Here is a 15,046-nt window from a genome sequence, read left to right on the forward strand (position 1 = left end):
GTGTGTTGCCTGGGAGATTTGAATTTGTGGCCAACACACCTAGAGCTCCCCCCCCCTCTCTAGACCATCCTCCGCAGATCATACTCCCAGGCAGGGGCGGACTGACCATTTGGAAACTTGGGCACTGCCCATGGGCCCGGGGTCAGTAGGGGGCCCCATGAGATGCCCCTGGTACCTTTTTCGAGTTTGGGCAAGGACACAGGGGCCCCATGATCCCCTATTGCCTGGGGGCCCCATGAGTTGTCAGTTCACTCCTGCTCCCAGGCCTCCCTCCATTATGACATCACCAGGGACAGTCAGACATATGCAACGCGAGGTCCTGAGCCCTGTTGTGTTCCTGCTTGCTGTGCCATATTGCGTCGCTGCAGATCTTGGTTTTCCTCTTGCAGTCCAGCACTGTTATACCTCTACACAGTGATCTTGCCTCATTGCATTTCTACTACGGAGCACCCCTATCTTTTGCTGCACCCCTCCTGTATATCAAAGTTCCCTTATAAATGTCCTGCACATCGGGTTCTGTGACATTTGCCTCTGTGTACTCTCTCTGCACTACTCGTCCCTCTCAGGCTAAACAGATTTAATTAAAGACAAAAACAGGCCAACTTCATGGTAAGTATTTTATTATCAAAATTATTACATCTCTTCTGAAAGATCAAATGTTACATCATTGTGTAAAAACTCCACGTGAGTGATGATAGCGGTCGGCTCCTTCCTGCAGCCTCGCATTCCATATCACGAGGCCTAACAGAAAGTGGAGGCTTGCGATACAGACCCTGTGATGTTTATACACACACATAATATACAGTATACAAGACCCAAAACAAGGGTGACGTGATTTCCATCCCTAACCAGTCTCACAGTTGTAAAAGTCTGGGGGAGAAAAAAAAAAAAAAAACCTAAAAAAACAAAAAAAAAAAACCCAGAGGCAGTTTAGAATTAAAATAAAAATTTTAAGTAAACGGGGGTGGGGGGAAAAAAAAATCTTTGTTATTTTAAAATCTCTTCCTGCTTTTAAAAGGGACTTCTTAATCTTAATTCCAGGGGACAATGCTCTGTAACAGTCACTGAGTGAGATTAAAACCGAATTTAAAAAAAAAAAAAAAACACAACTGCTACTCCGGAGATCTGGATAGAGAGAAAGTGAGAGCGAGAGAAGGGGTACGTAAAGAATCACAGCATTGTCTTGTGGGAGGGGAAACGAAAATTTCATGTAGCACCGTGGATTATAACGCCCGTATTGTTAGCTAGCCTACAACGCTTCAATTTTGAATATAAAATTAGATAAATATCTGCCAGTTACTACAGTAAACTGAGGGAGAGTAATAATAGCTCCAAACCTGTAAATATGCAATTTTTTTTTTTTTTTAAGGTTTGCCTCCCTTCATAGTTACTAAAACAAAAAAAAAAAACAAAAAAAAAAAAAACACAAAAAAAAAAAAAACAAGCTTATGCTGAAAGGTCTGACAATATATAGCAGGTATAAGCAGCAAAAGTAGACAATGACCAGCTCCATTGTATACTGTGTCTTGGGGTTCATGGCTGGTAAATTCTCATTTCGATTTTTCAGGGAGATATTGAACGGTTTTCACTTGCTCATGCAGGGCTTGCTCAGTGATTTCTACCTCTCAACACATTTCTGGGACAACTGAGGGCTGTGTGAGGTCTTTGCCCTTTTCAGAAAGAAGCATTTGGTGGCTATAGGAGGAGCTGCCAGATACCTCAAGCACCTGTGTGTTTCAGGATGGCTAATCTCAGATAAGGGCTCGGGGCTCATAAATGGAGTTCAGGTTTCATGCAGCCCTTCAGGGACGTCTGTTCATATAATTGGACTATCTGTAAAATAGTGGGTCAAACCAGTATTTTTGAAAAACTACGTGCTGCAAGGTGTCCATTTTCTGACTTAGTAGCTATGGCTGCAAGGAGTTTAATGCAAACCAGTATTTGAAGTCTAGGTGGTAGAGAAGTATACTTATCTGGACAAAGTTCTGTTAAACCAAAAATTGTCAGTTTAAAGAGGCCAAATCTAGCAGACATGGCTGTAGCAGGTGGATGTGACGGCACCATGTAGATGACTCCAATACACTAGAAGCCTCATGCAAACAAGGGCAGACAGGCTGTGTGTTCACAAGCATCTAAACGACACCTCAGGATGCAGCAGCACTCTATGCTATGGCCGCATACAAGGAGGCCAGTTTGTGTGGCAAGTAATGACAACCCTGGAGGCAAACTTCATCCAGGGCTGGTCATGGGCTCTACTCGCATGCTTATATGGCAGCGCTGGCCATTCGTTTGTAGAGGAAGCCGTGCCGCAGATGTTCTTCCACCAGCAAGAATCCACTCATGTGAAAGAAGCCATTGACTTCTGGGAAGTCTTGAACCCATCACATCATCTGTGTTGTCGAATCCTGACATCTAAAAAAGGTACAGCTATGGGTTCTGAATATACTTCCTAAATTAGGATTACCGAACACCATTTGCCAATATTGAGACGCAAAGGTGAAATTCAGGTACGGAACACAAAGGACCAACACAAACCAAAAACGACACTTGATAAGAGTTTCCCTTAACCCATTTACGCCAGCCGCACACAAATGTGCGGGCTCCCGGCGTCTGGGCCTAGACGCTGAGCGGCCGCACATTTGCGCTCGGGTAAGAAAAAACATATGTGCTGAGAGCGCGCACCCTGCCCGCTCCCAGCACACATGTCCGGTACTCACGGAAAGGTCCCGGTCTGCTCTTTCGATCGTGACCTTTCCCGATCATGTGACCGCCGTGACGACGCATCACGGCGGTCACATGATCCCTAAACCCCTCCCGGCTTCTGAAACTCTTAAAGGGCCGGGAGGCGCCGGCGGGAAGGGGTTAAAGATGACTCCGCTGATTATCGATTTTGTGAGCCACTCACAATAAAATGATACAGCTTTGCTAGTGGCCAGTGATATCACCATGGCAAAACACACCGACATTGCTTTTTAGTGAATTAGCAGCCTCCATGCCGATAACTGTTCACTTCGTATATAAAAACGACCTCCTGTGCAAGTGCGTTTATGTACTATGTCAGGGTCATGACTATCTCATGCAAAGAGGAAGCACAATAATCATTGAACTTTACAAAAACTGTTGATTTATAAATGGGTCCGTGAAACGGCCAACTCTAACGATGATGCAAAAATAAACTCCAGAAGACCCTTCTCCCCTCTGTCCTTGTATAGGCCGTAGCACACTTGAGATCCAGTCATTGGCTTCAATGGTCAGTGTGAGGACTGTTTGCAAGGGTCCAGGTAAATACTCACCGGCTGCTATGGTATTGCTCCTTGGCTGGCCAGATGAAGGAAGTCTTGCTCTCTCGCTGGTTGACATTCTGTAGATTCTTGCCAGTGGGAGATGCCTTGCGTGTCCAACCAGTGAGGGTACAACACCATAGACAGGCAAGTATTTCTCTGACCTGCACAGGGATCCAGTCAAGTTGTGGTCAGCGATAGGATTGCAAGTGTGATATTGGCCTTAGTATTTTTTTGTTTTCTTAAAGGCTACTGTGTACAATTGTATGGTGCTGTTTTTGAGATTGCAAATATTTCCTAAGTCCATTACTGTCCACTTAATGAGGTAAAGCTCTGAACAAGACTGCAGCACAGGAAAACCACTTCTGTCCACTTAAAAAGGGACTTCCCCCGCTCGCAGCTATAGATTGGAAACCATTGCCACTTGTGAGTGAGCCAGAACGGTGGGGCTAGTCATTGGCTTACCGGGTGTTCATAAAGCAGCTCTACAAATGACTTGCCTTTTCTCACCATTACGCAGCTCCGGCTTCAGCAAAATGGTGCACCAAAAAAACCCAGCAAGCAGCTTATTTCACATTCCGAACACAGCAGATTGATGGGGGGGTCCCTAAATGATCAGTATCTGTTCACAATGCCCAGAGTATTCCCATATACATAAAATAGACAACCCCTTTTGCTCTAACAAAGGTACACAGCAGTATTTGGCGACAAACAGCTGTAATCCCAATTACCAGCAATTGCTATAGGCAACATTCAATCTGTCTCGAATTCGGTGCAAACATCAATGCCTCTAATAAATGGCCAACATAAAGCACATAGGTTTCATTTTTTGGGAGCCCTGCCCAATACATGTGAAGAACAGAACTTTAAAGCACAAAATGTTAAATTAAAAGAAAAAAAAAAAAAGGACATTTCTTTTCCATACAAAAATATAGGTTATCATTAGGATGCCCGTTACTATACAGCATAGTACAATGCAGCAGTTACCTGGAACATGAAAACCTGCTTTAGAGTATGTACAGTTGTTACAAGGACTCAAGCCTATATACAGCCAACGTTCTCACTCAAAATACATAGGAACCGATTCTGCTCTTTACATTGTTCAGTCGTCACAGATCTGCCATGCATTTACAGCACATGAGGTTATTGGCCTCCAGGGAAACAAAACAATAAAAACGGCAAGAATATTTACCTAAACCAAAGTAGCAAAATTGTTTTTGTATCTAAAATTGAAACTGGACTCCAGTGCAGGTATCAGCTCTAGTTTTCAGCAGTTAAACTGGCTGAATAGGTATTGTCCCAAGGCTTGGTTTCTTTGTTGGGCCACACCATCCTTCAGCCATGTTTGAGGCCCCGTTCACATCCCCACTGCCTCTAACATCCTCTAATTTTGCATAATCTAGTTTTGGATCAGATCAGGGTGAATTTGAGTTCACACAGGATGGTGGTACTTGATAAAAAAGGGGCTCATACATACATTGTTGGGTTGGAAGATGGAGCCACCCAACAGAAAATCAGGGTAGATGACATTGCAGCACACAGAGCGGTGTTCTTCCAGTTTTAGCAATTCTGCCCTGATGACCAATTCACGTTAAGGGCCTATGTGGAGGGGCTTTTGTGTAACCACAGCTTCTTTCCCTATACAACTCAATGGGAATATGCAAAAACAAATTGGACAGGTCGATGCAGCATAAGAGGTGAACAGGTCATCTGCACCCGTCCGTGATCTCAGATCTCATGTTAAATTAAGCAGAATGCATCTGCAATGCATTGCATTTGCCTATAAATGTAAGCCCAAAGCCCCTCGACACAAGTCCCATAGTTATGCCCCAAGAAACACTTCCACTTACTCATGGGGGTGCTGTTCAGAGATTTATAATCCACAGAGTAGTAACAGCGGCAGAAGATTTTGGATGTTATCTGAAGTCACCAGTGCCAAGCTTTAGTAGAAGTAGAATGTCCAGTTAAATGAGACTCTTCACAGAGATACTGTGCCAAGGTCACCGGTGGAAAAAAAAACCTGTGGCAAAGATAGCTTGTGCAACGGCCAACCTGTGTAAGCCCATCTGACCTCTCTCCAGATATTTAACCCAGAAAATTTTATAAATTACAGAGCAGCTCCACCCTTCGTCACTGAAAAGCTGAATTCTTTCCTGGAGAATCAAGAGAAATGCAATGGTCTCCTGTAATCTAAAGCAGTCGATAAAACATAAGATTGAGCTCTGGCTGCTAAGGGTTACAGACACATCACTGCCATTTTAAAACCACAAAATGCGACAGACTAGCTGCTGCTTACTTAAGTGACTATTAGCTAGCATTGGAACGGCTACTTTTAACATGTAAATCAGGACTTATCACAGAGAAGATGATATCTCGCTACATGTACAGTATCTGTTGTATTTCAAGTCCCATCAAAAACCTTTAAAGCGAACTGTATTATAAGTTTGACAAGTTTCCTACCAGTCTAAGCTTTTAACTCTCCCGATAACGAGAAATAAAAGTAAAATGAATTTAAAAAAAATTAAACAGTCTTACTTTCAAGAACCCCTTTAATGTTAACAAATGTCACCTTGCAACTGGCAGTGGTGGCGCCCAATACGGAGGAATGGAGGACAGATCTGTGTGTCTCAGGAATGATTGGCCAAACTGTATAATTCTGGCCCCTACCCCAGATCCCCTAGCCACCCCTCATCCCCACGGAAAGAAAAAAAAAAAAAAAAACGGTTATATCCCGATGCTACAAATATAGGTGCTTCTTTAAACCCCTTTCTCCCTGCCCTTTAAATTCATCTTTTTTTATTAACCATTTAATTCTTATTTCATATAAAAGTTGTCCTTACTGCACAAGTGACTACAGGAGGTTTCTGGTGATAGAGAGAAAAACCGAGCAACTGCATGATATTGAAGGTCTACACAACTGAAATTGATTCTCAAGGTGTTCACTTTTCTTGCAATGTGTGAGTGTAGAGAGTGGGAGCTGATACTACCAGCAAGCTTTTGCCTCCACCTTTTCTTCAGTCCAAAACCAACCCAATCAAGCTCCTCTGGAGCAGGTTTGTGCCACCCTTTTGATCCATCCCCCCTTTTTGGGGCAGATGTTAGGAATGGCTGACAGGATAGTGCTATGCTGTTCTCCCCTCTCAAGCAGTCCTATGAAAGGCCAGTCTGCGGTTTAACTCCTGAGCCTTGCATCTGCTGCAGTCTATACTGGTGAACACTAGAGGTGCGCTGTGGATAATGCTGCGGGCTAGACACAGTAGAAATCCTGGAGCCTGACATGTTTATAGTCCGAGAGTCTGATCTGGACCCCTGAGGGGTGGAGTTGCCAGAAGCCCCAGTGCTGGCTTGTGAGTCTGAGGGTATAGAGTCTGTCCTGAGCAATTGGGCTGGACTTGCCTCACGACTGGGGCCTCGATGATGGAAGCTTTTCCTTGGCTGGCACGTGCCAGCATTGCTCCCATAAAGCTGCTGGCTGTTGTAATACCCAGAGCTCCCTGAACATTGGGTACTGGGCGAGTCTGTGGAAGCAATATGGGAAGGACTTGAATAGGAAGTGGAAATGACAGACGACTCGTTGTGACCGTGTCCTGTCCTCTGCAGTGTCCTATAGCTGTAACCACTGGGCTGAGCAGCTGGGCCGCGGAACGGTGACGAGCTTTGAGAGAGGAGGTTGATCGTCTCTTGTTGAGGACTGTCACACTGCAGGAACTGGAAAAAATGGAACAGGTGAGGAGTGTGCAAACCTTGTACAAGAACATTTAAACTGCAAATAAGTATCCAAGGACTGGAAATGCTAATGTATGTGCTAAATGTTTCGGTAGTATGCAAGCAGTATTCCAATGAACAATGTAAGGAAGAGTAACTTAACCAGAGAACAGATGGGGCCTATGGCCCCTTTCATGCTGGCGATCCGATCAGGTCCGCTGTCAGTTTTTCAGGCGGACCTGATGAGATGGCCCATGCATTTTTAAGGAAAAGTGGGTGTAAATGGACTTGTGTCCGTATACACCCGCCTACCTCTGGGTCTGACCCAGTCCGCTAAGAAAAACCGAGGACTGCGTCCTCTTTCACTTGGGTGGACCGGATCAGAGGCAGACAGATGTAAACCGGCAGCAGAGTCCGTTTCCTCCTGAGGTTTGTCCATGACTGCTCTGCTGTAACTAAACAGACACGGACCTACCTGTCATCTGCCCACTCTGCTCCGAACAGCAGGGGATCAGCTCACAGAAGCCACCCATGTGAAAGGGCCCTAACCTCAGCAATGGCTGCACAACATGGCTTAGCAATGGTTTCCTCTCATTAAGAACAGAGAATCTTGACTGTGCAATGTGTGCTGGCATGGCCGCTTTTAGCCTCCACCAAGAAAGCATTAGACAGGCATCAAACAGGAGCAAAGTTGGGGAACAGTTTTCCCCCTATAACAGGAAACGAAGGTGTGGGTTCACCGCTTTCTGTGCTTTTTTGTTTTTGTTCAGGGTGCGCTGAGGGGGTTTCTAGTGGTGACATACTAAGAGGAAAAATGAATTTGCTCAGTTTTCCTTAAGAGATTCCATGGCAAGGACCTCCCATTACCCAATACACACCTGTTGGATTATAATTTATATACATTTGTGCCATTTTATTATAAGATGAAATAAAATTGAGGCTTTAGGCCTAGTGTGTCCTTAGCGTGGAGACACATACACACAGCTCTTTTGTAATTTATCAGTTTTAATTTCCACACCTAGGTCATCATTGCTTTTGAGATAATCAGACAGTTTTTTGTTCTATAACAGGAAATGTCTAAAACAAAAACCTTGTTGGCATGACCTGGTATATTTTTAATGAAAAATGCAGATTTTTAAAACATCTTTAGGAATTACATTAAGTTAAAGATTTTACCATATTTTAGTAATTGTGTTTAAATCAGTTTGGAGATTTATACATGAAAGAAAATTCTGATCTGGCACACTGAATTTAAATTAAGCATTAGACTGACTGTATTATAGAAACTAAAGAGCGAGTAACAGGCTCCTGGATACCAGCAAGCCTACATTGCAAAGGGGAGCTTCAAACTTTGAACCGCAAAAGGTTAATTTGTATTGTGAAACAAAAAGTTCCTTATAGCTTTCTGGTTTTTGTTACAAAACAAAAGAACAAAATACACAAATAGAAAAAAGGCCACAAACAGTGCAGCCTACATCAGACATAGTACTCTTTCATGTCTTTGTTGTGTGTCTTGTTTGGTTGTGGTCATTAAATGCTTTACAGTCAGTTATACTTTTAAGAAAAGTTCCCTTGATGATGTTTTCTATACGTGTCCAGCGGAAACAACTGCATGAAGTAACGGATATACATTAATAAAGTGAAAAATACATTATATCCTCAGAGTTTTCATTTGTTTGCATTTAAGTATATCTAGGGATTGTATCCACTAAGCATCTTATCCATGACAATAAAAGGGGTGCAAGGGTAGGTTTGTTTAGCCAGCCATTCAGCATGTTGTCAAATATATAAGGACACCCTCTGTACTGATAGAGAAACTGTCCTAAGGGTGAAATCGGATTGACCTTTTCTCCACCCTTTCTTGCATGGTGGGCGAGTTAGAAGACAACCAGTGGTATTCAATGAATGTCAACATCTTTGAAGTAGAAGAAAAGACTACCTATTCTTAAAAATGTTCCCTCCCCCTCCTCCTAACTTGTATATTATTATACAGTATTTATAAAGTGCCAATAGTTCGCTCAGCGCTGTACATTACAAAGGGGGACAGAACATGTGACAGAACAATACCAATACAATGCAAAACATGAGGGGATCGAGGGCCCTGCTCTTTCAAGCTTACAATCTAGGAGAGAAAAGATCTGTGTACTTACCTATTTTTAATCTGCTCCAGTCATGTGATCCTGCAGCTCCGGCTCCTGTGTCAGTGAACGGCTGCTGTAAGGGAGAGGAGGAACGCCAACAATGGCTTTGCTATGGGAGCCTATGGGTGGTGTCATGGTTTCCAGAATTCCCTGTTGTTGTCAAGCACTCCCTGAGCTGCAGCTGTGACAACACATAACTGGACCGGATTAAAAATGTACTTTTTTTTTACGGTTCAGGCAGGGATGGTGGGGATGCCCATGTTCTTTATAACAAATTGCTTTCTGTGAGTAAAAAGGGGTTTGCAGAACCATTTTATGTCCTGTTTTATCATGAATGATTACCTGGTAGTTGTATCTGGAAGGGCTGTAGACGGCTGGTCCTTTAGAAACAGCCATGTTCATCGCCTCTGAGTCTCCATCCTCTGTGATGAAAACAAGTCAGTGTTTAGAGAAGCGCTGAATAATTTTTGCAGGTCTTGTGAAATGAAAAGGTGATGGAAACAAAAATGTTATGTTCAAACCTCGCTGTGAATTACCTGGCACTTCAACATACTGATATTATGGATAGACAAATACTGCAAATTAGAGTGAGCTGGTGATACAAATTAAAGGCTTTGCGTCATGTATTCTAGTCTGTTCCGAGATTCACTAAGTACGAACAGTATGGCCGAACGGAGAGATGACAATACAAAATGTTTGAAATATGCCTAACATACACTGAAGGAGGAAAATCATGCACTGCTTAGTTGATATAGTCCCATGAGTACCTGGGCTCCACATGGGCAGTACTGCACAACACACAGAGGGGCTTTCCCTTGGCTGTGGAGCACAAAGCACATATACCCCAAGCCAGCCTCTCAACCAGGGTGCCCAGGCAGGGGTGCCTTGAGGTTTCTTCAGGGGTGCCTTGGCAAAATGTCTAAAAAATTGACCAAAACTTGTATACAAGCCAGCCGGTGGAACAAGTCTGCCTTTTAGTTACACAAAGCCACAGGTGTTTATTGCGTACCATTATAACCTTCTAGCCGCCAGCGTCTTGACAACCAATGACATCGACTGATGAGGAGGATGTCAGTTGCCTGCACAGCATCCTAGTTTGACCCTCCATTGGCCCTCTCTATCAGTGCAGGGGTCATATTAGCTCAGCGATGGAGAAAAACTGAGGGAGAGGTGAAACACTGGAATACTAGTCAGTACCAGTGTGCAAAAGTGTATTTGCTTCAGAAGAATAAATCACCTGGGTATCCTACATGTGTGGGTGTTGCTGAGTTATATAAAACTATTTTATAGTTTTTCACATTTTAGAACGGGGTGCCTCAAGACTTAATCTTAAAGGGTGCCTCAGGACTGACCAAAATTTTAAAGTGTGCCTTGACTCAAGAAAGGTTGAGAAACACTGCCCTAAGCATTAACATATGCCACCAACTTGACAGGAATGCTTAGGACTACATGCCAAGGGCTCTCTGTAAAGTTGGTGACACAAACATTTCAAAAATGGATGAAAAGCTTGTAATGCAACATTATAATTTGTGTGCACCTACCATTCATGGTCTCAAATGATTTATCATTTTGACAGCCAGGGATAGCTTTAGAAAATGCTTATTTTTTTTTTTTTTTTAAACAATCCCGGACATTGATGGTGATCAGAAGCAGATTAAAAGGCACACTTTGCCCTGAATATTTGTTTTTGGAGGATCTTAGAGATTTAAAGCAGAACAGCCACAAATGAAATATATAAAATGAATAGCCCAATTAAAGAAACAAAACCAGCTTTTGCTGCAATATTCATCCTCAATCTAGATATATCACCTGTAGCATTTTTTGCGCCACTGGAAGTCTCAAGTGTGAGAGCAGTCGCCATTCAACCTACTTCCTCTGAGCCCTGGTAACCTTGGAACCCCCAAAGCCTATGACTGGACAGTAAAAAGATGCAGCAGTGATGAGCTTATCTTTCACTTCCTATCAGAATGGTTTTTTTGACAGCAAAGAACTGATCAGAACCTTGTGCTTCTTCCTCTCACACTCCAGGTCTGCTGTACAAGGACTGCAAGAGGCTGATATCAGATCATATTTAGGTGCTTATATTCATTGCATATGTAAAAAAAAAAAAAAAAAACCACACACAAATGATGAATACAGATCACGTTAATTTGGGTCTTTTGTATCTGCCTGGAGTTCTGATTTAAACCACTTATTAGCCAGATTTCTCAGGTGGACACACCTGTCTCAGCCAGTGCCGTAGGTCTTATTACAACTTTTGTTGGGGAAAATAAAACATAAAAAAGCACTGCTTTAGGGTAGGAGAAACGCTACTTGCAGATGCAGATTTTTCTGTCTTTCACTACAGCACAAATGTTATTTACAGATATAATAAATCAAGTAAAGCGCAGCCAAAAGTATAAAGTGCTTTTATTGTTACCAGATTCTCTGTCCAGACTACTGTCTCTGGAAGGTGATCGCTCTCCCCGCTGCTGCACTTTTACCCCACTCCGCAAGACACGTTCCAGGATTCCCTGCCCCTCACGTAGCCGCTCCACTGATGTTGGAACCATCCTGCCAATACATTCCTTGTGTGAATTATCAGCAAACAAGACAAAACGTTACAGTAAATCCAAAGCAAAAAATGATATACTTTAATTATGGATACAGTAGGGAATGGTTAACACTCCATCATTTTCTCATGTTTGAGAGATTATTCCCCCTGTCCCAGACACAACCTAAGTGAGAAACCTGTCTTACATTCTTGTCACTGGAAAAGGGGACCCCATTGAAAGATTTTCCCTCTATTCCTCCTCCCTTGACAAATGTAAAGTTTTGGATTCCCAACATAGTAACAATGGTCACCAGGACAGAGGGAAAATCTCTCAGGCACAAAGACCGCAATATTATCCTGACCAAGGTTCTAACCCATTTCATAGTCCATCTAAAAGAGTTATTGAAATACACTTTAGACATTCTATAATTTATAATCTAAAAGACTTCAGACCAGACGAGTCTTTTACCTTCTAGTACTATGACTAGATGCTCTCAAATTCCAATACAAAATATATAATTTACTTACCAGCGGCTACTGATGTTCTCCACAGCCTTACTCTGACCAGAGCTTACTGTCCTCATCTCGGTAGGGCTGACCTCTTCGGTCTGAGGCATAGACGGATGGGAGGGAGAAGAGAAGCCACTCTGTGGGGACGTTGGTGCCTGGAGCTGCAACCCAGCAGACAGGTCTGTGTCAGAAATGGAGCCGTTGCTGCTTTGGCGAGTTGGAGTCCCAGCACAGCAGCGTATTATGTCTCCACCAGGGGAAGACGTCACCTCCTTGGCTTCTTGCTTCCTCTTCCGATACTCTAAGAGTGATACCTGCACGAAAAATAAATCCGTAAACCACTAAACTTGTCTCAACAGAACCTATCCTCCAAACTGCAATGCTCAAATGGAATCATGACTGTTGTGAGCGGTTTACCAATGAAAAGTCCTGTACACTTTCATTAACACTGTACCATCTACCTTAATACACTTTTGATATTTATGAAGCAGAGCTGATCAAACAGCAATCTGTTACAAAGGGAAAGGCCTTTAAAGCTGACCTTTGGGAAAAGCAAATCAGCCTAAATACAAGAGGCATGTGTATTCTTACATGAATCATGGTGTGCTTGGTGTTTTTCCTCCAGATCTGTGCAATATTTCAACATGAAACATTGCCTCTGTGCAGGAGCTTCCAGTTGCTCTCTCCCTGTGCAAGGTAACTGGCCTTGTATCTGCCCCTCCGGTAGTGGGTGGTACATACATGGCAATGCTTGCAGAGAAAAGGTGCTCGACTACCATGTTGGCAAGTAGGTAGATCAGCAATTGAAACTAACCACTCCCAACCTTTAGAACATACCTGTACATCCTCGGATGGGAGCGGTGGATATCTGGGTCATGGCTGCCGCCATGATCTAGCTTTTCTTTTTTTTTTAAACGAACCGGCTATTCCCTACAACATAAAAATGATCGCTTTTACAGCAGACTGAAGGGGGTCCCCACCTCCTTTACCGCGCTCTCCCATTCCATCAGAGAGGTTCACAACACATCAGATGGTCCAGACAGAATGAGAGGCACTTCCTCTATCATCAGAAACAAGAAGCAACAAGGATTTTGTCATTTCCAGTTTCAGTCTATTTAAACATTACCTGCTTGTAAAGAAGCCAATCAAATGGATCTTGGTTTGAACGGCTGCTTAGGAGTGCAAAGGAGAGATCTGTGGTCTAATAGAATACTGATCACTCCATAAAGAGTACCGGTCACAGCCCATGCTATAACAAGGAATGTTGCTCATCCTTTGTGATTGCAATAAATTTATACCAAAAAAAAATAAATAATATTTTATTATATATATATAAAAAAAAATTATTTTTTTTTAAATTTAAAAGTGCTCCCATCCCCCCGTGCAATCGGATCGCACCACGTGAGGTATCGCCGCGAGTGTCAAAGTGAGAGCAATAATTCTAGCACAGACCTCCAAATCTCTACACTGGTAACCTGTAAAGGCCTTTAACATGTCACCTATGGATAAATAACATACCGTAGTTTGCCATTCCATGGGTGTGCACAATTTTAAAGCATGACTTGTTTGGTATCCATTTACTCGATGCAACATCTAATATTTTACTCAAAAATAGCAAAAAGCACACTGGCAAAATGCTCTCTCTAATTTTGGACAACAATGTGAGAAAAGCATAGAACTGGGTTTTCATTGCAGTCAGACTGCAACAAAATATTTTTCTTTAAAATGGGAAAAGGTTAGAACTTGTTATTTCCAGCCATGGTTCTCATCCTGACTCTCAAAAGGGACAGGATGCAAGAAGCAATCTGGAGACAATAACGGCAACACAAAATTTGATAGAATTATAGATTAAAAAGTCTATCCAAAAACAAAAATTTTGGCTGGATTTAAGCTTCAACTTAGGACGGATCCTTACCTTTTTCCTCTGTGGTGGGTTCTGAGGAGAAGACCTGATGCCCTCACAAGCTCTTTCACTGCACGGAGACATGGATCCTTGTGCAGATTCTTTTAAAGGTCCAGGACCTGCCCTGTTATAAAAGGCCTCCACTGGAGAGCCACAGTACATATCTGACTGGGAAGGCTTCCTTTCTCCGACAAGAGGTGATCCCCGTAATGAGCCATCTGCCCGTGGCATAGCATTTAACGGGGAGAAAGCATACATTAAATTGAACTCAGGCCGGAAAGTCTGTTCCGAAGTTCTTAGCAGCACTGAGCCTTCTCCAGATTTTCCAAGAACATTTGACTCCGATGAGCCGCTGTACGGCAGAGACGCGTTGGGCGACTGAGCAGCAATATCGGACAGGCCCGTGGTGACAGTAGTTTGGAGTTCTTGGCAATTTTCCACAGATACATCCAAGAAAGTGGGCTTCACCAGGTCAACATCAGGCCGAAGACAAGGCTGAGATGAGGAGCAAAGACAATGAAGGGATGAAAAAGAAAGGGAGATCGAAAGAAAAAAAAAATAATTAGTTACATTTTTCAACTCTGAACCAGCTATCAAAAATTAGTTTTCATAAATACAAGGTTTCTCATACTGGTCCTCCTAAACCCACAGTCTGCATAGACATCACATATTAAATTAGCATGACTGGCAGCTCATGAATGACAATGAGCTCTTAACTCGTTTGATGGTGGAACTTCTGGACTGGGACCAAGTTTGGAAAATGTGCTTAAAATGGACCTGAACTGTGGAAGCTGTGGCAAAAAAGCAAGTGGAGGGAAATGGAATAGTCTCCAGTATTGGATGAAGGCTCCCAGCAGCTGACCATTTCTCTGTCACTGCCCCTGATGACTACTGATCTGATGACCAGTGGGTGCAAGATTCAGGAAGTTGCACAGATCTTTGCACTGCAGGTCCTTGGGTACAGCTTCATCCC

At 43.0% G+C, this 15,046-nt stretch overlaps 1 protein-coding gene across 1 annotated transcript in view; it reads right to left on the bottom strand.

The window, feature by feature from the left end:
- Nucleotides 1-603: 603 nt before the first annotated feature.
- Nucleotides 604-15,046, bottom strand: part of SETD5 (SET domain containing 5) — a 91,367-nt gene continuing 76,924 nt past the window's right edge. The window contains exons 20-24 of the mRNA XM_089654345.1: nt 14,086-14,568; nt 12,189-12,484; nt 11,547-11,680; nt 9,470-9,549; nt 604-6,989 (exon numbers count right to left, since the gene is read on the bottom strand). Coding sequence (XP_089510471.1) covers nt 6,432-6,989; nt 9,470-9,549; nt 11,547-11,680; nt 12,189-12,484; nt 14,086-14,568 — 1,551 coding nt within the window. The 3' untranslated portion in view covers nt 604-6,431. The remainder of the gene's footprint in view (nt 6,990-9,469; nt 9,550-11,546; nt 11,681-12,188; nt 12,485-14,085; nt 14,569-15,046) is intronic.

The sequence above is a fragment of the Staurois parvus genome, unplaced genomic scaffold (assembly GCF_062004578.1).
Source record: "Staurois parvus isolate SC_StPar_1 unplaced genomic scaffold, SC_StPar_1.0 ptg000757l, whole genome shotgun sequence".
In the NCBI taxonomy this organism is placed as follows: domain Eukaryota; kingdom Metazoa; phylum Chordata; class Amphibia; order Anura; family Ranidae; genus Staurois; species Staurois parvus.